At 43.1% G+C, this 27,525-nt stretch overlaps 1 protein-coding gene across 2 annotated transcripts; it reads right to left on the minus strand.

Moving 5' to 3' along the window:
* Positions 1-809: 809 nt before the first annotated feature.
* LOC139368357 (eukaryotic translation initiation factor 4B-like) lies at positions 810-25,579 on the minus strand. 2 transcript variants are annotated; one of them, XM_071107132.1, is made up of 13 exons: positions 25,520-25,579; positions 23,124-23,273; positions 15,553-15,758; positions 15,065-15,181; positions 12,290-12,344; positions 9,380-9,532; positions 9,166-9,279; positions 8,873-9,067; positions 8,547-8,778; positions 8,348-8,436; positions 7,905-8,139; positions 1,813-1,847; positions 810-1,711 (listed from the first exon to the last, which is right to left on the minus strand). In XM_071107132.1, the coding sequence occupies exons 1-13, from the start codon at positions 25,530-25,532 to the stop codon at positions 1,692-1,694; spliced, it is 1,614 nt and encodes a 537-aa protein (XP_070963233.1). In that variant the 5' UTR covers positions 25,533-25,579; the 3' UTR covers positions 810-1,691. The 2 variants fall into 2 exon arrangements, with proteins under 2 accessions (XP_070963233.1, XP_070963234.1); XM_071107133.1 differs by having other exon boundaries at positions 23,124-23,270; positions 25,520-25,569.
* Between the last annotated feature and the right edge of the window lie 1,946 nt (positions 25,580-27,525).

The following is a 27,525-nucleotide window of genomic DNA, read 5'->3' on the forward strand; positions in this document are numbered from 1 at the left end:
TTACCTTGTAAAATTCCTTTAATTCAACCTTGAATTCAGATCTGAGGCAGTGTTCCACACATTTCCCATTACTGACCCCCCTTAACCTTGACTGAACACAGCCAGAGGCTTTGTCTCCCTCCCAGGATAGGACATCTAGACTTCCCCTGGGGGCGGAGGCGCCTGCCTTGGTATCCAGGAATAGACCATATGGGAGACAAGCAGGAAAAGATGCTGGGAAAATGTCAAGAGTTTAACAGTGACTCGGAGCACATGCAGCTGGACCAGCTTCAGGCTACAGTATACTCCTCAGACACACTGAGTCTTGTTCCCTGCTCTCTCTTCCCCCCCTCAAAATTACACAGAAATGCCTGTTTACTATCAGCGTTCCGAAGCAGAGAACCCACTCAAAATATGCTGTGCTTAATGAGTCCTGTCACACAAAGTTAGAGATCACAACCTGAGGGTCACACAGGTCAGGGATGTGAAGAAAGAGGTGGTTTGTATAGACAGGATATTACAAGATAAATATCACATTTTCATCGGTTTGAAGTGAACCTAAAATGTGACAAAAATACACCTAGAAACCGAAATCTGGGTGAATATTGTTTTAAGGTGGGAAATGAGGGGTTAGATTCGACAATCAAAACAGCATAATTTAGCAGTGGCGTACCATTACCTTTGGGGTATATCTATATAAAAAAAATCCTTATATCAAGCTCTCGCACTCTTAAAAGCTCCCCATAGGTGAGTTAAGGGTGACTTGACATTCCCATGGTTTAAAGAACCGTAAGAGTCTGGTTCTACAGTCATGCACGTAACAGATAAAGAAACAGAAACATCCAGAAACATTTAATGAGATCTCCTTCAGTTACATGTGATAGTGGGGTTACATACGACAATGCTGAAACATCCTCTGCATTAAATGCCAGTCAACACTTGGCACATGGATAAGAGTGAGTGAAGAGCATGCCTCCAAAACATTTATCACACAGCTCATATGATTTTCCATGACATGGTTGCCTTGGCATTGACCTCCAGGCAGGTCCGGATGAGACAAGGAAGCGGTTCCTTTCTGTGAAGGAAGCAGGAAGCCATTGACGGTGTATTGGGAAAGACCCTGGAAAGAAGCAGCTAATGACTGCTATACATGATGATCAGAGGAACACAAACATTGCTTCCCTCATAGTCAAAAAGAAGTTAAGGTATGTCAGCAAAGCCCCCTAAAATAAGGAGACTGTCTGTTTTCTTTTATTAAAACTCTTGTCTGTCCCTCTTGGACACAGGCGCTCCATCTTTAGCATAACCAGGCTTACAGAGCTCAGACAGCTTACATAGTCCAGCATTTAGACTGGTGGTGGGTGGCGACGACGCCCGTAGCAATACATGTTTTCTCAACCCCACCTTTCAAAATTGTTATAATGATTAAAACTTCAACCTCCAGTCTCTTTTACTTAAAACCAGTCATTATTTCTCTATGTTTAGGTACAGTCCTGATGGTGCAGCCAGTCAGCACTGTGGGGTGGGTTTCTATTGAAGCAGGTTAGCAGGAAGGGAGCTGTAGTGCTGCACCAGCCAGGTTGTGGTGCAGAGCAGAGATCTCACTCTTTTGGCATCAAACATCTTCACTTCTTTCATTCCACCTCTGTCTGCATTGTCCTCCATATTGTCATGTGGGTCTGCGTCCATTATAGCAAGGCTGCATACTGTACTTATTCGCTGAGCTCGACCTCTGAACAGAATTGCGGAAAAAGTATGAGTTTAATTGAAAAGTTTGAACATTGCTAAAATCTCAATATAGCAGTAAATTCAGTGTCAGCAACCAATCTTTACCTTTTTTATTTACCTCATCAGCTAAGCTTGAGGAGCTGAAAAAAAACACACATGTCAATGGAATATGTCCATGGAGAAATGTACTGCTGAAACATGGTTGATTAAACTCTCCTCAGTTAGGTGCATTGCTAGAATATCAAACAGGTAGGGCATCCCTGTTCATACAGTGGGTCCTCATTTAAAAGTTGGATCATACTGCAGCACAGCTTGCAGAATACTGCGGTATGGTACAGCATGTTACAGTGCATGAGTCATAGTATTTCACTGTCAGACTTTGTTGCCGTTAATGCTTGTTGAAACCACCAGAGGGCATCTTTGAGGGCGTCTTCATGAAGCTCATTGGTGCTTGCTTACTTTCTCAAATAATGCTACAGAGGTCCATGCAGGCCAGAGGTTTTGATTGCTATACACCCACCTTAAAAAGTATAGCAAGTTAATTAATTTTGTTGACATGAAGCAACCATACTATAGCACAGAGAAACACATCTTAAAACACGCTATTCTGTTATTTTAAAATAAATTGTCTTAGTATCATGTTCTTTTTATGACCTTCCTAAACAAAATATTAATGGATTTCTTTGTGATTGGGTATATTAAATTGATTTGGACTTGTTTCAATAGTGCAGTAATATCTAACAATTCACAACAGTACACACAACCTACAAGTAAAATAACGGAATTAAGGAATATATAAATATTAGGATGAGAAATGTCAGAGTGGTATAGACTAAATACAGTAGAATAGAATATGGTATATACATATGAAATGAGTAAAGCAAAAATATGTAAACATTATTAAAGTGACTAGTGTTCCATTATTAAAAGTGGCCAGTGATTTAAAGTCTATGTATGAGGCAGCAGCCTCTAAGGTGCAGGGTTATGTAACTGGGTGGAAGCTACCTAGTGATGGCTGTTACTGCTGCTCTTTAATTATTTGTTTTTCTTATTACTTTTTTTTTTTTTTAAAGGTATTTTCTTAAAACTGCATTGTTGGTTAAGGGCTTGTAAGTAAGCATTTCACTGTAAGGTCTACACCGGTTCTATTCCGCGCATGTGACAAAACACATTTGATTTAACAATCTGATGGCCTTTAGAAGCTGTTTTTCAGTCTCTTGGTCCCAGCTTTGATGCGCCTGTACTATCTTCACCTTCTGGATGATAGCGGGGTGAACAGGCAGTGTTAGGTGAATGGATGATCTACGTGTGTGTGGTTCCCTCCGTGAAGCATAGAGGTGGTGTTGTGATGGTGCTTTGCTGGTGACACTGTCAGTGATTTATTTAGAATTCAAGGTACACTTTTTATTTTATTTTTTTTTTTTTTATTTTACCTTTATTTAGCCAGGCAAGTCAGTTAAGAACAAATTCTTATTTTCAATGACGGCCTGGGAACAGTGGGTTAACTGCCTGTTCAGGGGCAGAACGACAGATTTGTACCTTGTCAGCTCGGGGGTTTGAACTCGCAACCTTCCGGTTACTAGTCCAACGCTCTAACCACTAGGCTACCCTGCCGCCCCACTTAACCAGCATGGCTACCACATCATTCTGCAGCAATACGCCATCTCTTCTGGTTTGAGCTTACTGGGACTATCATTTGTTTTTCAACAGGACAATGACCAAACACACCTCCAGGCTGTGTAAGGGCTATTTGACCAAGGAGAGTGATGGAGTGCTGCATCAGATGACCTGGCCTCCACAATCACCCGACCTCAGCCCAATTGAGATGATTTAGGATGGGTTGGACCGCAGAGTGAAGGAAAAGAGGCCAACAATTGCTCAGCATATGTGGGAAATCCAATACTTTTAGAAAAGTATTCCAGGTGAAGCTAGTTGAGAGAATGCCAAGAGCTGTCAAAGCAAATGGTGGCTACTTTGAAGAATCTAAAATATATTTAGATTTGTTTAACACTTTTCGGTTACTACATGTGGTTACTTTTTGGTTACTACATGTGTTATGTCTTAATTTAGTCTTCACTATTAATCTACAATGTAGAAAATAGTAAAAATAGTTTAAAAAATAAAAAGAAACTAGAATGAGTAGGTGTGTCCAAACTTTTGACTGGTACATCTGCCCGATGTATACATGATGTATACATGATACATCAGGCAGATGTAGTATGGAGAGCGTTTGAACATTGGCAAGAAGTCGCCGAGACTTTGGCATTAGATCGCATTTTCCCTTCAGCCGCTGTTTGGATGATGCATGTCAAAGTGGCTAAATTATACTGGCAATAATAAAATTAAAACCGATATATTCATTTTTTTTTGTTTATTTATTGTTTTTACCTTATTTCACCAAGTCAGTTAAGAACAAATTCTTATTTACAATGATGGCCTAGAAACAGTTGGCAGAATGACAGATTTTTATCTTGTCAGCTCGGGGATTTGATTTAGCAACCTTTCGGCTCTAACCACTAGGCTACCTGATGCCCCAGACATGACTTCTAGTAGTGATTGCATACGTTTTCGTACTTTTTTTTCTTCATACTTGTCCCTCATGGGAATCGAACCCTCAATCCTGGCGTTGCAAGCGCTATGCTCTACCAACTGAGCATATAATGGGACTATACAAGACTATTAATGATTTATCTTGTGGGTAAAATGAAGAGAGATGATTCAAGTTAAATCAAATCAAATTCGATTTGTCACATACACATGGTTAGCAGATGTTAATGCGAGTGTAGCGAAATGCTTGTGCTTCTAGTTCCGACAATGCAGTAATAACAAGTAATCTAACTAACAATTCCAAAACTACTGTCTTGTACACAGTGTAAGGTGATAAAGAATATGTACATAAGGATATATGAATGGGTGATGGTACAGAGCAGCATAGGCAAGATACAGTAGATGGTATCGAGTACAGTATGTACAAATGAGATGAGTATGTAAACAAAGTGGCATAGTTTAAAGTGGCTAGTGATACATGTATTACATAAGGATACAGTCGATGATATAGAGTACAGTATATACGTATGCATATGAGATGAATAATGTAGGGTAAGTAACATTATATAAGGTAGCATTGTTTAAAGTGGCTAGTGATATATTTACATCATTTCCCATAAATTCCCATTATTAAAGTGGCTGGAGTTGAGTCAGTGTCAGTGTGTTGGCAGCAGCCACTCAGTGTTAGTGGTGGCTGTTTAACAGTCTGATGGCCTTGAGATAGAAGCTGTTTTTCAGTCTCTCGGTCCCAGCTTTGATGCACCTGTACTGACCTCGCCTTCTGGATGATAGCGGGGTGAACAGGCAGTGGCTCGGGTGGTTGATGTCCTTGATGATCTTTATGGCCTTCCTGTGACATCGGGTGGTGTAGGTGTCCTGGAGGGCAGGTAGTTTGCCCCCGGTGATGCGTTGTGCAGACCTCACTACCCTCTGGAGAGCCTTACGGTTGAGGGCGGTGCAGTTGCCGTACCAGGCGGTGATACAGCCCGCCAGGATGCTCTCGATTGTGCATCTGTAGAAGTTAGTGAGTGCTTTTGGTGACAAGCCGAATTTCTTCAGCCTCCTGAGGTTGAAGAGGCGCTGCTGCGCCTTCTTCACAATGCTGTCTGTGTGAGTGGACCAATTCAGTTTGTCTGTGATGTGTATGCCGAGGAACTTAAAACTTGCTACCCTCTCCACTACTGTTCCATCGATGTGGATAGGGGGGTGTTCCCTCTGCTGTTTCCTGAAGTCCACAATCATCTCCTTAGTTTTGTTGACGTTGAGTGTGAGGTTATTTTCCTGACACCACACTCCGAGGGCCCTCACCTCCTCCCTGTAGGCCGTCTCGTCGTTGTTGGTAATCAAGCCTACCACTGTTGTGTCGTCCGCAAACTTGATGATTGAGTTGGAGGCGTGCGTGGCCACGCAGTCGTGGGTGAACAGGGAGTACAGGAGAGGGCTCAGAACGCACCCTTGTGGGGCCCCAGTGTTGAGGATCAGCGGGGAGGAGATGTTGTTGCCTACCCTCACCACCTGGGGGCGGCCCGTCAGGAAGTCCAGTACCCAGTTGCACAGGGCGGGGTCGAGACCCAGGGTCTCGAGCTTGATGACGAGCTTGGAGGGTACTATGATGTTGAATGCCGAGCTGTAGTCGATGAACAGCATTCTCACATAGGTATTCCTCTTGTCCAGATGGGTTAGGGCAGTGTGCAGTGTGGTTGAGATTGCATCGTCTGTGGACCTATTTGGGCGGTAAGCAAATTGGAGTGGGTCTAGGGTGTCAGGTAATGTAAAGTTTATTAGGCTATTGCTATACCATCAAGTTCTTAAAAGAACCAGCAAAGAGAAGAGAAAGGAGCCTTGAATAATTAAACAATAAATCAACCGCAACATGGTCGGCTAAAGCAACCGAATTCAGGAATTCATTCAACTGTTTTTAATCTTGACTGTACTAAAGACTTTAAAACATTTTTTGTTAGAACAGACTATATGGGATTGATTATCATTTGTTGGTGAATGATTATTGTATTTGTTGTGTAATAATCTGGGTCAAGACGCCAGCAGAATAAGTAGACCTAAAACACTTTTTCACAGCACATTACTCAACCCTAGTGAGACTCACCTCGCCTATGGTAGGCCTACAGTATATCTAAAAATATGTTAATGTAGGTCTCCTGATTTAAACCTGATCAAAACTTGATTGGCATCAACTGAAAACAAATCTGTAAACTCTGTCAAGCCTACAAGCAAAGATGAACTGGTGAGGGGGGGGGGGGGGGGGGGGGGGGGGTGTAACTAAAACGTAGCTGAAACAAACATCTGAGTCTATCATAATTTTATTAATGAAAACAAAGATGTTGATGAACAAATATTGTATATGGATACGAGTCTTTCTTTTGGAAATATATAAATCATTGCCAATTATAAGGTTGATTTGATTATTATGTGGGTTATAATAAATTTACATATTTGTTGGTTGTTGATGCATTTTTCGTTCGGGCAAATCAGGTCTGTGATATTGATACATCTATAACTTTAGTCTTGTATCAGGTGAAGTGTCCTCACATTTGGTCTGATAATTTCCCCCTAATCTCCAAAGGGCTCTCTCTCAATTGCTACTTCAATATAGAGTAGCAGTCAAAAGTTTGGACACAACTACTCATTCAAGGGTTGTTCTTCCTTTTTTACCAGCTTCATGAGGAATGCTTTTCCAACAGTCTTGAAGGAGTTCCAACATATGTTGAGCAATTGTTGGTTGCTTTTCCTTCACTCTGTGGTCCAACTCATCCCAAACCATCTCAATTGGGTTGAGGTCGGGTGATTGTGGAGGCCAGGTCATTTGATGCAGCACGACATCACTCTCCTTCTTGGTCAAATAGCCCTTACACAGCCTGGAGGTGTGTTTTGGGTCATTGTCCTGTTGAAAAACAAATGATAGTCCCACTAAGCGCAAACCAGATGGGATGGCGTATCGTTGCCGAACGCTGTGGTAGCCATGCTGGTTAAGTGTGCCTTGAATTCTAAATAAATCACGTACAGTGTCACCAGCAAAGCACTAATACACCATCACACCCCCTCCTCCATGCTTCATGGAGGGAACCAGACATGCGGAGATCATCCGTTCACCTACTCTGCGTCTCACAAAGACACGGAGGTTGGAAACAAAAATCTTAAATGTGTACCCCAGAACTAAGGACAGATTTCTACCGGTCTAATGTCCATTGCTCGTAGTTCTTGGCCAAAGAAAGTCTCTTCTTCTTATTGGTGTACTTTAGTAGTGATTTCTTTGCAGCAATTCAACCATGAAGGCCTGATTCACAGTCTCCTCTGATCAGTTGATGTTGAGATGTGTCTATTACTTGAACTCTGTGAAGAATTTATTTGGTCATATTGCCCATTCATTGACACCATTCACTCAGGTAGAGACACATTAGTGCCATGGGACCAACATTTTACAATGTACCCAAAAGCATAATCAGCGCTCTAACACTGCCTGGTCTGGAGCATATGAAGCAGTGACGCAGGGTAACATACAAATCCAGAAATTACCTCAATGTCCTGCAGCATAATCTCAAAACGTTTAATTGAGGAACCACTGTAGGTGTTAGGGGCATGTGGATTGTAGGGTGGGGTGACTCATAGAATCAATCTATGGGATGACCTCTAACCTGGTGAGCTGTGGGGCTGTTTCACTGCTGGGGGCGACAGGTTGCCCAGCCGAGCCCTCACTGGAGCCGCCAACGGGCGTGGTCCTCTTGGCCCAGGCGTTCTCCTTGGGGGGCGGGGCAAACACCACCTTCAGGGGCTGCCCGTCCAGTCTGGGAGGGGGCAGGGTCACAGGGGAGGAGGGCTCCTCTTCACGACCACTGTCCACCGAGCGCTCACTCTCCCTGCGCTTGGAGGCTGGCAATGGGACAGGAAGAAGAAAATAGGACTTTATTGTCCAACGTCCACAAATGTCCAACAGGAAATGTGTATTCTATTATTTTAGACCAACCCTCCCAACGAAGTTAGCTGAAATCACAACATTACCCTCCAAAGACATCGCATCGACTACAGTAGTGATATAACGGCTGACTGCATTACCCATCATAGCCAGTCAAATTCTCACCTCTGCCAGACTGGCTGCCTGGTTGGGAAGACTCGCTGCCCGTCCGAGAGCGTTCTGCAGGTTGGTCCTCACTGCGCCAGCTGGGGTGCCTGAGGGATGACCAGGATCAATGAGTCAAGGGTAACATCCTATACATGAAGTGTATTCTTTACTCCATTTCCTCATTTTAGACTATGCTCTTCTGCCCTTCGTAACATACCTCTCTCTGGGCTTGCGGTCTGGGATCCTGTCCTCTAGCTGTCGCTGCAGTTTCTCCTGTTCCCTCTTCAGCCTCTCCTCGACCTCTCTCTCCTTGGCGGCCGTGTCCACTGGCTTAGCCCCGCCGAAGATGGAGGCAGCCCTGCCTGAGGGGGCAAACGGGGTGTTGCTCTGCTCCACCTCTTTGGGTACGCTACGGGGCTTCAGGATCAACTTGGGCCTCTCGACAGCACCTAAGAATGGCCAAAAAGTACACCCTGGTACAGTACATGTTTCACTGGGCCGGTGCACATGAAGAATGAGATGTATTTTAATAACCTTTCTCACCTCTGTCATCCCGGCTTTCCTCCCGTCTCTCGTATCGATCACTACCACGGTCACCATAACGATCCCCACTAACCCGGTAGTCATCCCGTCGGTAGCTATCCGACCGGTAGCTATCCTGCCGGTAGCTATCCTGTCCTCCCTCATCGCGCCTGTAACCAGTGCCAAATGCCCTGCGACCACCACCACCAAAACCACCTGAGGGAAGTGGCAGAAATACTATATTAGTAAGCCTTCTCACTAAAATGCTGAATGTGTATAGGTGCACTGGTATAAGACCAGGCATTCCAACTGACCTCCTCTGTCATCTCTGCGATCCCGGTCATCATAGCGATCCCTGAACCTGTCCTGGCCCCCTCCGTAGCGATCATCTCCTCTGGGCCTGTCTGACTCGTAGCGATCCCGTGACCCTGGAGCAAACGGCAGACAGAGAGGGGGCAGGGGGGGTTATTAGGGGGTCAATCTACCCCACATAGAGGACATGAGGTTTCTGACCTGTACTGTACTCACGGTCTCCAAAGGCGTCGTCTCTCCGAGGCGGCCCGTCGTCACTCTCTCCTCCACTGGGCCGAGGAGCCCTCCAGTCATCACAGTCTGTCTTGTCTGGGCCAAAGTCTCCCCCCCGGTCCCTGTCCCGGCCACCCATGGAGTGATTATCCCTCCCTAAGAGAGACACAGACGAGTCAGAAAGGAAGTGGAGACAAAACTCTTCTGATGCTTAATGTTACGAATCCCTTTTGGCCCGACAGTCTAGGGGGGATGGTAATGAGACCCGTAACATATCTCATGCAAATTATAGTTGTGACAAAGTAAGTGTGAACGAAATAACCACGACAACTGAAATAATACCGTCAAACTCAGGGTTTATTTATAAACACACGGTAATGGGGGGAGCAGGAAAAGGGGCTGAGCTGGACCCAAGGAAAGAAACCATAAGTATACAAAAACACCCCTAAGCTAGACTAGCCTACTTTAACAACAGCTAACTAACCAAAAATACAGTGGGTGGTCCGCCCAGTTCTAACTAGTGTATTTAACAAAGTTCACCTACGGGTAGTGTATGCCCATGGGCGACTTGTCTTGGTTTCCCCTTTTCCCACCAGCAATCAAATACAAACACCATAACCAAAACAATACTCACAGGAGATGACAAAGTGATTTGGAGGTGCTCCAACAAAAGAGAGGTTAAGACACAAAGAGAGAGAGTGGTCACTTTTATCCAATACGGGTACTACCTTTCCTCCGGCAATATCGTTACCCATTATAAAGGTCACACCTTTCACTGGCAACATAGGACGTACCCCCACTCTGAATATTCCACTGATTAACTCAGAGTGTACTTTCACAAAGTGCAATGGCACGGGGACAAAACTCATTTCAATACCCTGCACTAACACACTGGAACCACAGTATGTATCGTCAGATAAGGGCAACACATCAGACAATATAAACGACTGCGCCGCACCAGTATCTCTAAGGATTTTAACCGGACGCTGAGACGCTTCGTCATTCGTTAGGGACACAAACCCCTCGGAAATGAATGGTTCATAACTGCGGTCGGGGACTGAGACTTTCAAACTGCAGTTACCCTGAGGCACCTGTTTTGTTGCAGACCTCACAACCGTACGAATTAGAGCAACACCTGCTGGTGGCTTGGCACGAAGAGGCATCCCTTGTTTGCGTTTTAGCAGGAAGCAATCATTAATCATATGTCCTACTTTATGACAATAGAAACAGGGACGCTCATTCTTCTGGCGTGCTTGATATACCACTGCTGGCCGACTAGGGCTAAAGGTAGGAAACTCAGTGGTTCTACTCTCAGTTTGAGCCGAAAACACACTCTTGTGCGTCAACACAAACTCGTCTGCCAACACAGATGCTTCTGCCAGGGAGGATACTTTCTGTTCGTTTAGGTAAACTACAATGCGTTCGGGTAAGCAATTTTTAAACTCTTCCAACAAGATTAACTCCCGGAGAGAGTTGAAATCAGTTACCTTACTAGCAGCATGCCATTTATCAAACAGATTTCCCTTGTCTCTAGCAAATTCCACATAAGTCTTACTAGAAGACTTTCTATGAGACCTAAATCTCTGTCGGTATGCCTCAGGCACAAGCTCATAGGCACGAAGAACAGTAGCTTTGACCACTTCATAATTCAAACTGTCCTCCAGAGGTAGCGCTGACAAAACCTCTTGGGCTTTACCAGTTAATTTACACTGAAGTAATAGGCACCATACCTCTTCAGGCCACTTCAATGCTACGGCTATACGCTCAAATACACAAAAATAGGAGTCAACCTCTGACTCTCTGAACAAAGGTACTAAGGCAATCTGCCTACTAATGTCAAACGTGTTTGAGGACACAGCAGGTGAGGACGGCTCACTAACAGGCACAGTAGGAACGAAGGCTAGCCTCGCTGTCTCTGCCTCCAGTTCCATCTGGCGCATTTTAAACGTCATCTGCCTCTGTTCTCGTTCTCGTTCTTTTTCTGCCTCAATTTTACACATCTCCAAATCTAAATGCCGCTGTTCTTTTTCTGCCTCAATTTTACCCATCTCCAAATCTAAATGCCGCTGTTCTCGTTCTCTTTCTGCCTCATTTTACACATCTCCAACTGGAGAGTCTCTCACCTAATTTGGGCTCTCTCTTCCACCTCTAGTTGGAACTGTGCTAAACGGACATCCCTCCTGGCATCACCGTTTGACAGTGGGGAGAGTGGATCAAAATGGGACAATGTGGCTGGTGTTTTAGCCTCACCCTCATTATCAGACACCAATGGGCTTACAGGAGCAGCAACATCCCCTACAGGGGTAGTATGCTCAGGCAGCGGTAACACAAGCACCTGCTCTTCCAACAATACATTTAACACCAGCCTTTTAACCTCCGACTTAACTACATTCTGTGGAATCGATACTGAATAATGGTCAGCCAAGGTCATTAAATCAACTCTACGACATTTGTCAAAAACCTCCCACGAAGGGTTATCCAAAAAGGACTTCAAATCAAAAGTAGCCATCTTACACTACTTCACAAGAGCCAACGAAAATAGCAAACACTAATGCTACTTCAGCTATGACGCTCAACACTGAACTATACCACTATCAACAATCTACATGAGCGGCATGGGTGTCAGTAAAGACAGATCCCGGATGAGCCCCCACTTACCGTGTGTTTATCAATAAACCCTGAGTTTGACGGTATTATTTCAGTTGTCGTGGTTATTTCGTTCACACTTACTTTGTCACAACTATAATTTGCATGAGATATGTTACGGGTCTCATTACCATCCCCCCTAGACTGTCGGGCCAAAAGGGATTCGTAACACTTAATCAAGTTCATCTGAACTGCGAAAGTGTATGTAGAATGCACAGCTGCAAAAATGTGTATGGTAGTACTGTAGCTTCAAGATAAGATACACACCTTTGTCATTAGACTGGTCTGCAATGTCCACACGGATTCTTCTATTTCCCAAGTTCTGCATGGAGAAAGAGTAAACATTAAAAGGTCCAATGCAGCTGTTTTATCCCAATATCAAATCCTTTCTGGGTAAGTACCTTACTGTGATTGTTTTATTTTAATTGAAAACAAAAATAGCTTAGCAAAGAGCATAAAAAAAAGTATATATATTTATTTCCTACATGACAAAACGTACACATACAAACGATAGCGTCACACCTGCCCAGACCCCCCCCCCCCCCCCCCCTGCTCACACCCCCACATTTGCGCCCACATCACTCTCTGACACATGGCCTCAAACTGCACTGTTTCGTTTCTCTCCATCGCCCGCACACTTTCAAAATGTAGATAATAAAGCATTTGACCTTTTCATTGTGTTAACGATGGAAGATTGGTTGATTTTCCAGTTAAATATACGATTTATTCAAGATGATTGATGAGAAAAGTATCATCCAACCCATCTGGCACCCCAAAACGGACTGGTTGCGTATTAAAAACAATCTGTGCGTGATGATGTAGCGCACACAAAAATGACTTTTTCGGTTACATTTTCATGTCCCGAATAAAAATCAGTGTGTCCAGCGCATTTTCCACTCTACCGATAGTTTGTCACAAAAACTGCTGAGTTAAATAGCAATGGCCTGCTTTGGTCTTGGCACGTGCGCTCTAGCAAACAGACGTAGAGTAGTTAGGCTGTGCAGGTAGTCTAGTCTACATGATGAGATAATTATGGATAAGAGCGAGAATCTTTTTGTTGTTGTCAAACAGCAGTCAAGCATCGGTCCTCCTGTCACTGGAAGAAGACCCTCGATATTTATGGGAAAGGTGCATCAAGCTCATCACCTTGCACTTTCACCACCCTGTGAAGTTCATCACAAATGTATTCATCTGTAGCCTAAAACTCCATGCTTTCCCAATGAATCGTAGTGGGAGTACCACACAACAATGTCATTCCGTGACTCCAAGTCTACGTCGATATGATGGTTATTATACTGAACAAAAATATAAACGCAACATGTAAAGAGTTGGTCCCATGTTTCATGAGCAGAAAAGATGCCAGAAATGTTCCATTTGCACAAAAAACACATTTTGTGCACCAATTTGTTTGCATCCCTGTTAGTGAGCAATTATTCTTTTCCCAGATAATCCATCCCCCTGACAGGTGTGGCATACACTAACACGGAGTGGCTGCTGCCAACACACTGACACTGACTCAACTCCAGCCACTTTAATAATGGGAATTGATGGGAAATGATGTAAATATATCACTAGCCACTTTAAACAATGCTACCTTATATAATGTTACTTACCCTACATTATTCATCTCATATGCATACGTATATACTGTACTCTATATCATCGACTGTATCCTTATGTAATACATGTATCACTAGCCACTTTAAACTATGCCACTTTGTTTACATACTCATCTCATTTGTACATACTGTACTCGATACCATCTACTGTATCTTGCCTATGCTGCTCTGTACCATCACTCATTCATATATCCTTATGTACATATTCTTTATCCCCTTACACTGTGTACAAGACAGTAGTTTTGGAATTGTTAGTTAGATTACTTGTTATTACTGCATTGTCGGAACTAGAAGCACAAGCATTTCGCTACACTCGCATTAACATCTGCTAACCATGTGTATGTGACAAATAAAATTTGATTTGGCACGCTGGATAAGTGGAGTGTTTCTGTCTGTAATAAAGACCTTTTGTGAGGAAAAACTGCTTCGGATTGGCTGAGCCTGGCTCCCCAGTGGGTGGGCCTGGGTCCCAAATGCCTGTGCCCCTGCCAAGTTGTGAAATCCATAGATTAGGGCCTAATTAATTTATTTAAATTGGCTGATTTCCTTATACAAACTGTAACGTAGTAAAATCATTGAAAATGTTGCATGTTGCATTTATATTTTTGTTCAGTATATATATATATATATATATCAATATTTGCCCCTAAAAGCTATCCACCGACATTTCTCGCATAATTCATTTTACAGACAGGAAAAGATGCCTCCTTGTCTAGCATACTTTATCGACATTTGTAAAGTTTATCAACAAATGTTCTGTTTCCATCAGGCCTGTAGTGAAATGTTTTATCCGACATGTACTTTACATGCATAAAAAGGTTTGTTTTACACTTAAGACATGACTTTGCCGTTGTGCTGTAGAACTTGTGACTTGTATAATCAATTCTATACATTAGTTTATAATGGATTAAGCATTCTTTTCGTTAACTGTAATTTAGTTAATTATGTTTCAACATTCTTTCCATCTTGGGCCAATATCAGTTATTTTTTAAGATTGCAAAGAGCAATTTCTCAAGCAAGAATTTTGTTAGGATTGTCTGGGAATGGTCTAAGGGGGAGGGGAAAATTAAAAACTAGCTGTTATTGGCAGAGGTTTGGAACTCTTTTTTTGGCCTATTAACTCATTTACAACTTGGTGGCGTCACCAGGCAGGACAAAACTCCATCCCACCAAAACAGGCTGACATTACAGGCAGTCTTTTCAAACAGCTCTTACAGTAGAAAGGCATTATCAGAATTTTCACAATATTATTCCAACCTCAGTGTGGAAATATATATAAAACACAGAAAAAAATCTGTTTTTTGAATGCACTGGGCCTTTAAAAAACAAATGGATGCCATCTAGTGGCTAAACCTATGAATGGTGAGAACGGTGTTTTCACTGACTTTTTCCCTTGTAGCTCACTTTTTAAAAATTTACTCACCTCTTCGTTTAGACTCAAGGCACTCAGGAGGGATTCCACATCATCAAACTCAGCATAGCCAAAACCCTTCAGCCTCTCTGGGTTACTGGGCTCTCTAGGAAGACGCACTGCACTGATCTACACAGAGAGAGAAAGCGATATGTCTGGATTTGGATGAACAAATACTAGCAGCAACTTGACAAATACTTTATAAAAGGGGTATTCAAATCTTACCCTACGAGGTCCAGACTACTGTTGGTTTTCTGTTCTACCTGATCATTAATTACCACCTGGTGTCCCTGGTCTAAATCAGTCCCTGACTCTAGGGAAATAATGAAAAAGAGCAGTGGAACTGGTTTCGAGGTCCAGACTTGAATTTGAGGGCATTATAATATAATAATATAAAACAATATGCCATTTAGCAGATTATTTTGTCCAAAGCGAAATACAGTCACGCGTGTATACATTTTACATACGGTTTCGTGTTTTTACATTCGTAGTGCACTTACCCCCACACCCCTGAAGAAGTCCTTGATTGAGTCCTCAGTGACGTCGTAGGGCAGGTTGCCCAGGAAGGCGGTGTAAGGGGGACCACGGGGGATACGGGAGCGGTCAACATTTGGCTCCCGGGCTGAACGGGGTGCTGTGGGCAGGATGGAGCGGTCGATGGCCGGGGCCCTGTACATATCCTCCTCTGTATGCCAGGAGGTGGACACTGGACGAAGGAGAAGGGAGAGAATTGAGAGAGATTGGTGGTTAAAGGGTCAATCTATTTTTTGAATTTTAAGTATGTGGACATACTCGCATTCCAAAATCATGGGCATTAATATAGAATTGGGTCCCCCCTTTGTTGCTATAACAGCCTCCACTCTACTGGGAAGGCTTTCCACTAGATGTTGGAACATTGCTGCGGGGACTTTCTTCCATTCAGCCACAAGCGCATTAGTGAGGTAGGGCACCGATGTTGGGCGATTAGGCCTGGCTCGCAGTCTGCGTTTCAATTCATCCCAAAGGTTTTCGATGGAGTTGAGGTAAGGGCTCTGTGCAGGCCAGTCAACTTCTTCCACACCAATCTCGACAAACAATTTCTGTATAGACCTCGCTTTGTGCACGGGGGCATTGTCATGCTGAAACAGGAAAAGGCCTTCCCCAAACTGTTGCCACAAAGTTGGAAGCACAGAATCGTCTACAATGTCATTGTATGTTGTAAAGTCAAGATTTCCTTTCACTGGAACTAAGGGGCCTAGGCCGAACCATGAAAAACAGCCCCAGACAAATAGTCCTCCTCCACCAAACTTTACAGTTGGCACTACACATTCGGGCAGGTAGTGTTCTCCTGGCATCAGCCAAATCCAGATTCGTCATTTGAACTACCAGATGGTGAAGCGTATTCATAACTCCAGAGAACCTGTTATAGCACTGCTCTTTTACCTTTATTTAACCAGGAAAAGCCCATTGAGACCCAGAGGCTCTTTTTCAAGGGAGACTTGGCTAAGGCAGCAGCAACAATCAATACATACAATTAAAACATGATCCAGCCTAAAAAAAAGCATTTTACACTCCTCTGTAGCAGAGTCTCCCATCAATATTTGAAATGAATTCAGGGGTACTAACATATCTAGATGAAGCATGGATTGTAGACTATTCCATAGTCTGCTCAAGACGAGAAGGCAGTCTCGCCTAATACTGTATATATCCTGGGGACTTTAAGTAGCACCCACCTAGCAGACCGGGTATGGTATCTGCTGGTGGTGAAGGAGACCAGACTAGAGGTAAAGTGGGAGTTTACCAAAAAGGGCTTTGTAGATGAACACATACAAATGTAGCTTCCTGCACATATAAAGTGAAGTCCAACCTATCATTTGGTACAAGGTGCAATGGTGGATGAGTGACTTGGCATTTGTAATAAAGCACAAGGATGCATGATAAACAGAGTCCAGTCTCTGTAAAATGGAGGAGGCTGCATGCATATACTACAAGTCACCATAATCAATTACAGAGACAAAAGTGGCATGAACAAGCTTCTTTCTAGCCATAAGTGGGAAGCAGGCCTTATTACAAAGATCATTCATATGAACTTTAAAGGACAACTTGTCATCCAACTATATACCCAGGTATTTGTAGGATGACACTTTTTAAATGGATAAGCCACCAGATGTGACAATACTAACCTTCTCTGGCTGAGTGTGAGCTCTGGTAAAGGTCATGAATTTAGGTTTTTGTACATTCAAGACCAATTTGAGACCATAAAGCGAGGCCTGCAGTGACTGAAAAGCAGCCTGGAGCTCTTCAACTGCCTGAACCAGAGAAGCAGCAAATTAATATATGACTGTATGACTGTATCATCTGCATATAGATGTAACTTTGCTGGTTGCATCCCATTTCCCAAATCATTAATAAAATTGAGAACACAGGAGCTAATGCAAAATCCTGAGGCACACCTCTATTAATGGCAAGAAAGCTAGACTTTTGATTGTCAGTATATACACATTTAGTTCTGTCTCTTCACTGAGACCAATGTTACTGAGTCTAGCTACCAACAATTCATGGTCAACTGAATTAAATGCCTTTGATAAATCAAAAACAGAGCAGTACAATGTTGCTTTTTATCAAGTGCATTTATGATGTAATTTTCACTGCTATAGCTGCAGCTGTGGTCTGTGTCCCGATCTAAAGCCAGACTGAACCCTGCTCAGTATGTTATTTTCAAATAAAATGCAAAAAAATACAAATAACGTTCACAAGGGACTCATAGACTTTGGCCAAGATAGGGAGTTTGGAAATAGGACGATATATATTAGCATCTGAGGGATCTCCACCCTTTAGCAAGGGGAAGACATAAACTGATTTACAATTTAGTCAAGAGACTCAAGTTGAACATGTGAACCACAGCTGCTATCTTTAAGAGGTAGGGATCCAGGTGGTTTGGACCTGTAGACCTTTTAGTCTCTATTGCCTTTAATGCTTTATAGACCTCAGCATAAGAAACAGGCTCAAAGTTCAAATGGTTCACGAGGGCCTATATCATAGTTTACTGTAACAGAGCTTACATTAGAGGCCTGGGCCCCACCGTTATCAAAAACAGAACCAGCAGATATGAAGTGCTTGTTAAAAACCCCTACACTATTGGCTTTATCCTTCACTTCATTAGAGTCCATAATTAAATGGTCAGGTAGGCCAGAGGAGACATTAGAACCTGACACTGATTTGATTAGCCTCCAAAACTTGGTAGGGTTGTTTAGGTTCTCTGTGACAGCATTTAGATAGAAATCTGATTTGGACTTCCTGATCAATCCTGTGCATTTATTTCTTAGGAGGCCCAGTCAACAGGAGCGTATGTATGTCTACCTTGAGCCCAAGATACATTTCTCTTTCTAATTAATTCTGCTAAGTTATCTGAAAAGCACTGATTCTAAATGTCTTCACAGGGGGTGTGCTTATCCCTCTGTCAATATTATGGTACAGATCATGTAAGAACGCTTGCTCATCAAACTGTCTAAAATGTCTTGTAAAATATAACGGGGTTTGGCTTTGGTCATTTTTGTGTTTCTAACACTAGCAATTGCACGGTGATCACTGACATCATTACAGAATATCCCAGTCGATGTGTATTTCTGAGGGTTATTCGTTAGAAGAATGTCCAATAGCGTTAATTTGTTAGGTGCTCTGGGACTCGGTCTTGTAGGCGCATTGATTCATTGATCGAGATTCAGAGAGTCACACAGTTCTTTAAAAGAGTCCGATACAGATGTAATCATGCCCCAGTTCAAAAGTTCAAACCTCCTAAAAGAATGAATTCAGAGTCATTTAGCTTGTGTAGGACATCAGAAAGAGAGTTACTTGCATCTCCCGAAGCCGAGGGCAGTCGAGTACAGAGATGTGGGAGTCCTTGTAAACGTTCACTTTAAACGTTCACTTTAACCCAAAGAAATTCAAAATGTTTGGGTTTGGTAATCGACAGAATTTCAAGTGTTAAACGTGGATTTCACATAAATTGCAACCAGTCCTCCTTTACAAAAAAAAAAAATGTGTACAAATGCAATAGCAGAGAGAGACCCTGGTGGTATTGACATGATGGTCTCGTCACTCACCCATTGATCATCCATCCTATTTAACCCAGGATGTCATTAAGTAAAGACCAAGTACAGTAACAGATACATAATGCCGGTTTTTATAGCTCTTTCAGCACAGGTGTGCAACAACCAGTAGACGTTGTGCAGAACGACGTAGACTTTCCCAAAGTGCATCAGCTCCAACTCCAAAAAAGTGTAGGCTACAGTTTACGAGCGGCCCGAGGCAGAAAAAAAGCCTTCTCAAAAAGTAAATTTCGTCAAAAAGACAGAACTAAAAATAGTTATATACAGCATTCACCTTCACATCAAAAGGGTTTGCTTCTGTAAACAGGATCAGGGTCATTAACACATAAAAACTCTTAAAACTCTGATCTAAAGAATCAGACATACAAATGGACAGACTGATTGGCTGCCATGGCGGTGAGCTTTACACCACTCAAGCCGACACTTGGCATTGTGCGGCTGCTAGGTCATGGAAACCCATTTCATGAAGCTCCTGAAGAACAGTTCTGTGCTGATGTTGCTTCCAGCGGCAGTTTGGAACTCGATAGTGAGTGTTGCAACCGAGGACAGATGATTTTTACATGCTATGCACTTCAGCAATCGGCATTCTAGTTCTGTGAGCTTGTGTGGCAGCTCCTAGACGAGGCTCCTATACATTTCCACTTCACAAAAACAGCACTTACAGTTGACCGGGACAGCTCTAGCAGGGCAGAATTTTTACAAACTGACTGTTGGAAAGGTAGAATCCTATGACGGTGCCACGTTAAAAGTCACTGAGCTCTTCAGTACGGGCCATTCTACTGTCAATGTTTGTCTATGGCAATTGCATGGCGGTGTGCTAGATTTTATATACCGGTCAGCAACAGGTGTGGCTGAAATAGCCAAATCCACTAATTTGAAGGGGTGTCCACATATATACCCATTGATTCTTAATTAAGAATATAATGTATAAATGCCTCATGAGCTTAGTTCAACTATCATACCCGACCAGAACCCCAAATATAAGTTTATTTTACTCCATTGTAAACACTGTCTAGACTCAAAGCTAGCCATCTGCCAAGCATGGTGGAGGCAATGTGATGGTCTGAAATGCTTTGGTGGTGGTGGTAAAGTGGGATATTTGTACAGGGTAAAAGGGAACTTGAAAAAGGAAGGCTATTACTCCATTTTTCAACGCCATGCCATACCCTGTGGACGGCGCTTAATTGGAGCCAATGTCCTCCTACAACAGGACAATGACCCAAAGCACAGCTCCAAACTATGCAAGAACTATTTAGGGAAGAAGCAGTCAGCTGGTATTCTGTCTATAATGGAGTGGCCAGCACAGTCACCGGATCTCAACCCTATTGCGCTGTTGTGGGAGCAGCTTGATCGTATGGTACGGTACGTAAGAAGTGCCCATCAAGTCAATCCAACTCATGGGTGGTGCTTCAGGAAGCATGGGGTGAAATCTCTTCAGATTACCTCAACAAATTGACAACTACAGTGCCTTGCAAAAGTACTCATCCCCCTTGGCATTTTTCCTATTTTGTTGCATTACAACCTGTAATTTAAATTGATTTTTATTTGGATATCATGTAATAGACATACACAAAATAGACCAAATTGGTGAAGTGAAACTTAAAAAATAATGTTTCAATTTGTTTAATTATTTTTTTTAAATGGAAAAGTGGTGCGTACAGTAACAGATACATAATGCCGGTTTGTGGTGCGTGCCCCTAAATAAGATCGATCTGGTGCAACCGATTACCTTCAGAAGTCACATAATTAGTTAAATAAAGTCCACCTGTGTGCAATCTAAGAGTCACATTTTTTTACATTTTTATTTAACCTTTATTTAACTTAACTCAATTAAGAACAAATTCTTATTTTCAATGACGGCCTAGGAACAGTGGCCCCTGAACTGCCTGTCCAGGGGCAGAACGACAGATTTGTACCTTGTCAGCTCGGGGGTTTGAACTTGCAACCTTCTGGTTACTAGTCCAACTCTCTAACCACTAGGCTACCCTGCCGCCCCGACATGATCTGTAACATGATCTCAGTATATATACACACCTGTTCCGAAAGGCCCCAGACTCTGCAACACCAAGAAAGTGGCACCATGAAGACCAAGGAGCTCTCCAAACAGGTCAGGCACAAAGTTGTGGATAAGTACAGACAAGGTTTGGTTTATAAAAAAATATCCAAACCTGTGAACATCCCACGGAGGACCACTAAATCCATTTTAAAAAAAATTGAAAGAATAAGGCACCACAACAAACCTGCCAATAGAGGGCCGACCAGGCAGGGAGGGCATTAATCAGAGGTAACAAAGAGACCAAAGATAACCCTGAAGGAGCTGCAAAGCTCCACAGCAGAGATTGGAGTATCTGTCCATAGGACCACTTTACGCCGTACACGCCACAGAGCTGAGCTTTACGGGAGAGTGGCTAGAAAAAAGCCATTGCTTAAAGAGAAAAATAAGCAAAGATGTTTGGTGTTCGCCAAAAGGCATGTGGGAGACTCCCCAAACATATGGCAGAAGGTACTCTGGTCAGATGAGATAAAAATGTAGCGTTTTGGCCATCAAGGAAAACGCTATGTCTGGTGCAAACCCAACACCTCTCATCAACCCGAGAACACCATCCCCACAGTGAAGCATGGTGGTGGCAGCATCATGTTGTGGGGATGTTTTTTCATCGGCAGGGACTAGGAAACTGGTCAGAATTGAAGGAATAATGGATGGCGCTAAATACAGGGAAATTCTTGAGGGAAACCTGTTTCAGTCTTTCCAGAGATTTGAGACTAGGACCGGAGGTTCACCTTCCAGCAGGACAATGACCCTAAGCATGGTGCTAAAACAACACTTGTGGTTTAAGGAGAAACATTTAAATGCCTTGGAATGGCCTAGTCAAAGCCCAGACCTCAATCCAATTGAGAATCTGTGGTATGATTTAAAGATTGCTGTACACCAGCGGAACCTGTCCAACTTGAAGGAGCTGGAACAATTTTGCCTTGAAGAATGGGCAAAAATCCCAGTGGCTAGATGTGCCAAGCTTATAGAGACATACCCCAAAGGACTTGCAGCATCTTCAAAGTGGTAGGCATGTTGTGTAAATCAAATGATACAAACCCCCAAAAAATCTATTTTAATTCCAGATTGTAAAGGCAACAAAATAGGAAAATGCCAAGGGGGGGTGAATATTTTCGCAAGCCACTGTAGAATGCCAAAGGTCTGCAAGGCTGTAATTGCTGTAAATGGAGGATTCTTTGACGAAAGCAAAGTTTGAAGGACACAATTATTATTTCAATTAAAAATCATTATATATGACCTTGTCATCGTCTTGACTATATTTCTTATCCTTTTGCAACTAATTTCATGTATGTTTTCATGGAAAACAAAGACATTTATAAGAGACCCCAAACTTTTGAACGGTAGTGTACATATTACCTCAATTAAACGGTGTCCCTGCTCATTGACTCTGTACTGATACATATATAGCCTCGCTATTGTTGTTTAACTGCTGCTATTTTTCAATTAACACTTTTTTTTCTTAAAACTGCATTGTTAGTTAAGGGCTTGTAAGTAATAATTTCACTGTTGTATTCAGCGCATGTGACATAACATTTGATTTTATCCATAATTTTGATCTCATGGATGATGAGTCCTTGCATCCATAGCAGTCTATGAATTTAAGAGTGGTTACATTTATCCAGCCCCATCCCGTAGCTATTTAACAAAACAGTGGCAGGGTGTCCCTTTTGTTGCAAATTGCCTCTAAGGTCACCCTGCTAGGTACTGTATGTATGGATCCTAACAATAAGATGTGTCAGCAGCTCTTGACACGTTGACTATGAATACCAAACACAGGTGCACTGACACCAGAGGTGAATATCACAAAACAGGATTGGGCCTAAACGAATTACAGTAGCCAACATTATCCTGGTTGAATAAACACTCAACATATAGGCCTAAATAGGAGAAAATATGTATGGCGATTGTTTATTTTTCTGAAGTATCTCACCCTCTGTTTCCAGGTCATCTGTCTCGTCTGCCCAGCTGCTAGCGGGCTTGGTGGGAGCGTAACTTGTGGGAGCATTGCCCCCCTTGTCATCAGCAAGGAAGTCAGTCAGAGATAGGGTCTTCACCTTCTTATTCCCCTTCTTCTTAGCTGCTGTGAGTAGAGGGAAACATTTACCATCATGATCAAACAGCTCTCTGACAAGCCTCTGACAAGACTGACTGACTAATGGGAAAATGGTATTCCTGCTATCAGAGTGCCTGCTTCATAGCCTAACAGACCAACATAGATCTAATGCATCATATATGCACACTCCTCTTGGTTCAATTGCCTGATTCATACCAAAGGGCCGACCCAAAACCTTACTGTGCTGGCTTGGATATTTTCTTTTCAGTCACACTGTCCTTTCCAATATGATTCCAGCAACAATGGTGGCTGCGTAACCAAGCCGGCTTGCTTTTGTGCCTATAGTGTGAATCAGGCAAAAGTGTTTGGGGATGCTGCACTGGGTCGATGACGGTCCCTTAGTAGTGAGTCAGTGAAGGAAAAATTATAAGCCTGCAAGATTAACATTTCCCTGATTTTTAAGGGTCATTCCAAGCCGGCCATATGGTTCACAGTCAGACCATTTCAGTGCTGTGTGGATGTTCCCTTTACAGACTTGCAGAGAGCTCACAATGGCATGAAATGAGGCCATGATGCACAAGGGTCCCCATTTGATTTACCATACCGACATCCCCTTCCCCTCCTCCATCACATGTTGACAAACCCCACAAAACATAAATACCTCACCCTGGTCTACTGTGCATGCCCCAGATACTGTCAACGTAGGTCAGCTGTCAACTCTCTTGTTTACATATACTACATGACCAAAAGTATGTGTACACCTACTCGTTGAACATCTCATTCCAAAATCATGAGCATTAACATGGAGTTGATCCCCCCTTTGTTGCTATAACAGCCTCCACTCTTATGGGAAGGCTTTCCACTAGATGTTGGAACATTGCTGCGGGGACTTGCTTCCATTCAGCCACAAGAGCATTAGTGAAGTCGGGTACCGATATTGGGCGATTAGGTCTGGCTCGCAGTCGGCATTCCAATTCATCCCAAAGGTGTTCGGTGGGGTTCAGGTCAGGGCTCTGTGCAGGCCAGTCAACTTCTTCCACACCAATCTCAACAAACAATTTCTGTATGGACCTCACTTTGTGGACAGGGGCATACTGAAACAGGAAAGGGCCTTCCCCAAACTGTTGCCACAAAGTTGGAAGCACAGAATCGTCTAGAATGTCATTGTATGCTGTAGCGTTAATATTTAACGTCACTGGAACTAAGGGGCCTAACCGGAACCATGAAAAACAGCACCAGACCATTAGTCCTCATCCACCAAACTTTACAGTTGGCACTATGCATTCGGGCAGGTAGTGTTCTCTGCCAGATGGTGCAGCATGATTTATCACTCCAGAGAACGCGTTTCCACTGCTCCAGAGTCCTATGGCGGAGAGCTTTACGCCACTCCAGCCGATGCTTGGCATTACGCTTGGTCATTTTGCTTGGTCATTTTGGCCATGGAAACCCATTTCATGAAGCTCCCGAAGAACAGTTCTTGTTCTGACGTTGCTTCCAGAGACAGTTTGAAATTTGGTTGTGAGTGTTGCAACGAAGGACAGACCAAAAAAATTGCGCTACGTGCTTCAGCGGTCCCGTTCTGTGAGCTTCTGTGGCCTACCACTTTGCGGTTGAGCCATTGTTGCTCTTAGACGTTTCCCCTTACAGTTGACCGGAGCAGCTCTAGCAGGGCAGACATTTGACAAACTGACTTTTTTGGCAAGGTGGCATTCTATGTCAGTGCTATGTTTGAAGTCACTGAGCTCTCCAGTAAGACCATTCTACTACCAATGTCTATGGAGAATGCATGGCTGTGAGCGCGATGTTATACACCTGTCAGCAACGGGTGTGGCTAAAATAGCCGAATCCACTAATTTGAAGGTGTGTCCGCATACTTCGGTATATATAGTGTAGCTGTCAAGCGTCTACAGGTAACTAACTACCTCTAAAAACCCAGCAGATAACGCACTGTCGGCACAGTAGCAACTATCGTAGTCTCAAACAAATAATATCTATGAAGACGCATGGTCATTCCTGTGGTCTATGACCAGATCCTCTTCCTGGGGGGGAAAAAAAAACTAAGTGCGATGTTTACTCGGTCCCATGCCCACCCTGCAGCGTCAATCGTGATACAGCCCTGACACAGAGCACGCAATTCTGAAACACCCGGAGAAAGTATGTATTTCAAAAGATGAGTGCATCCCTTTCTAAAATGTTTAGTCGATGCTACTCAATGCATATCTCCATGCTTGCCACACCCGGCCCATGCAGAATTTAGCTAACATAATCCTCACCTAACGCCGCCATGTTGGAGATCGACAGCCTGCCCTGGATCCCGGAGACGTGGGCACGCAAGTTTCCGCGTGCATGTTTCGCAACGTGTCCACCTACAGGGCTGCATTGCAATGGTGTAGGTCACTATCACCACTGGGGGGCGGTGTAAGCCTAGTTAACGGAATTGAAGCGAGGTTCTCAAAATTAAATCATGAGAAGGGGATCTGTTGTCCAATTTAACATTTTGTACGCATGTTCCCTGTGTTAATTCCATTGCACGATGACACTAATATGATGGTCGCTTAGGGCCCCTGGCCCCCGACCAAAAAGTTATAATATGTTTTTTTTTTTTTTTACAAATATCTGTTTTAGGAACTCAGTGGGTTAGAATACTGTTGAGTTAGAATAGTAGAATACACAAGGTGCAATTTAAAAATGTGGCTGTGCATCAGCAGACATTCTCTTGTTATGTCAGTCACTCAATTAGCCATGTCAGCTAACAATTAAGATTGGTAAATTAGTCTAGCCAGCGATCTAAACTTCTGGTAATCATGGCTGAATACCGACCAGGCACACAGGGCATGTGCCCAGGTTAGGGATGTGACAAATTGAACATTTTTCTTAATGATTAAACAGCATAAAATGCACAAAATCCCACATGAATTCACAATGCAGCTGCTGCCAGCAACGGTTTGGTCTCACGGTACCATTACTGTACCTCACTTCCACCTCGCAAAGTTTGCAATTCCTTCTCAATTAACTACTCAAAGTATTGCCATACAGGCCTTTCTCTGACATTAGTTTTTTCTGTTAACAACGATGACGTAGTGGTGAAGTCAACTCCAAAATAATTGATTCCTCAAATCCTTGCAATTCGCCGCCCGATGTCAAAGCCCATTTCTGAGTGTCAAGATTAGACTGGTAAGATTCACTATTTTTGGAACGGAGGAGACTGATTAGTTGCAGTACTTAGGAGAACACAAACACACGCTAGAGAGGGGGAGGGGCACAGTATAGGCAGGTCGGCCACCAGGCAGACAGTCTGAACCGTGCACTAGGCCTATCTATCAGCAATCAAAAGCTGTATCTCGCAATGGAATGCTGTATCTCACAATTTCTTGGCTTGCAATGTCATGCAACTTAAGTAAAGCAGGGCCTATCATCACAGCATGGTAGCCAAGGCACCTAAACAAAGGACAAGTTGAACCTTGCACTTCAACACTCTTAGTTGTTGCGGAGATTGACCCCACTATGCTGTTTGCTTTTTGCATCTACGTCATATCGCTGAGTTTAATTTTAAATTACACAACTTCCCCCTGGCCTTTATAGCCTATCATCTAGTTAGGCTATAAAACATATGTTTTGTGATAAATGTTTTTGTTAAGGATCACAATTTCATTTCAACGTTTTCTCTGCCCCGTGGCAAACTTAGTAGAATTGCATGAAATTTGTTTCAAAATTGCAAAACTTCTCTATTCCCCATAGCAACATGTGTCGAATTACAGGAAATTAACTTTAACATAAAACATTTTCTCTTTGCCGTCAAAATGGGGAGGGGGGGGCACTAAAATGTCCAATATCAAATCTCACCTAGGGCCCACAAAAGGCTATAGGGCCGGCCCTGTTGGGTGGGTGACAGCGGGTGTAGAGTATCACACAAGCCAGTTGTTAGGGCCAAGGTGCGGTCTTAACTCCCTCTCTCATTTCCTTGGTCACCGCATCCAAGGCCTGAAATACTTAGTAACTCCAAAACACTTCAATCAGTGTTTTGAAAACAGTGGCTCCCACATGCATTCCACACAGTAGCCTTTAGACTTTGGAGTACAATGTAACTGTGATACGACTTTGTAATGAAAGATTATGGAAGACCAAGGTTATCTAATTTTGTTTGACTTAACGTGCTAGTTTGACATATGGCCATTAGGTTGTGCTGGACAAATATCTCATGATGTACTTTCTTTCTGTCAAGTGAAAAGATACAGCTGTTGTAGTAGAAGACAAAATGAGGAAAGCTCATTTTTAACCC

Source organism: Oncorhynchus clarkii, chromosome 16 (genome assembly GCF_045791955.1).
Source record: "Oncorhynchus clarkii lewisi isolate Uvic-CL-2024 chromosome 16, UVic_Ocla_1.0, whole genome shotgun sequence".
Classification (NCBI taxonomy): Eukaryota; Metazoa; Chordata; class Actinopteri; order Salmoniformes; family Salmonidae; genus Oncorhynchus; species Oncorhynchus clarkii.

What these genes read in the sequence shown, in the direction of transcription:
- LOC139368357 (XM_071107132.1), bottom strand. An exon ending in ACTTCTTCAGGGGTGTGGGG is followed by an intron (nt 15,182 to 15,552) that starts GTAAGTGCACTA and finishes CTCTCTGTGTAG; the next exon opens with ATCAGTGCAGTGCGTCTTCC. An exon ending in AGGCAGCCAGTCTGGCAGAG is followed by an intron (nt 8,140 to 8,347) that starts GTGAGAATTTGA and finishes TCCCATTGCCAG; the next exon opens with CCTCCAAGCGCAGGGAGAGT.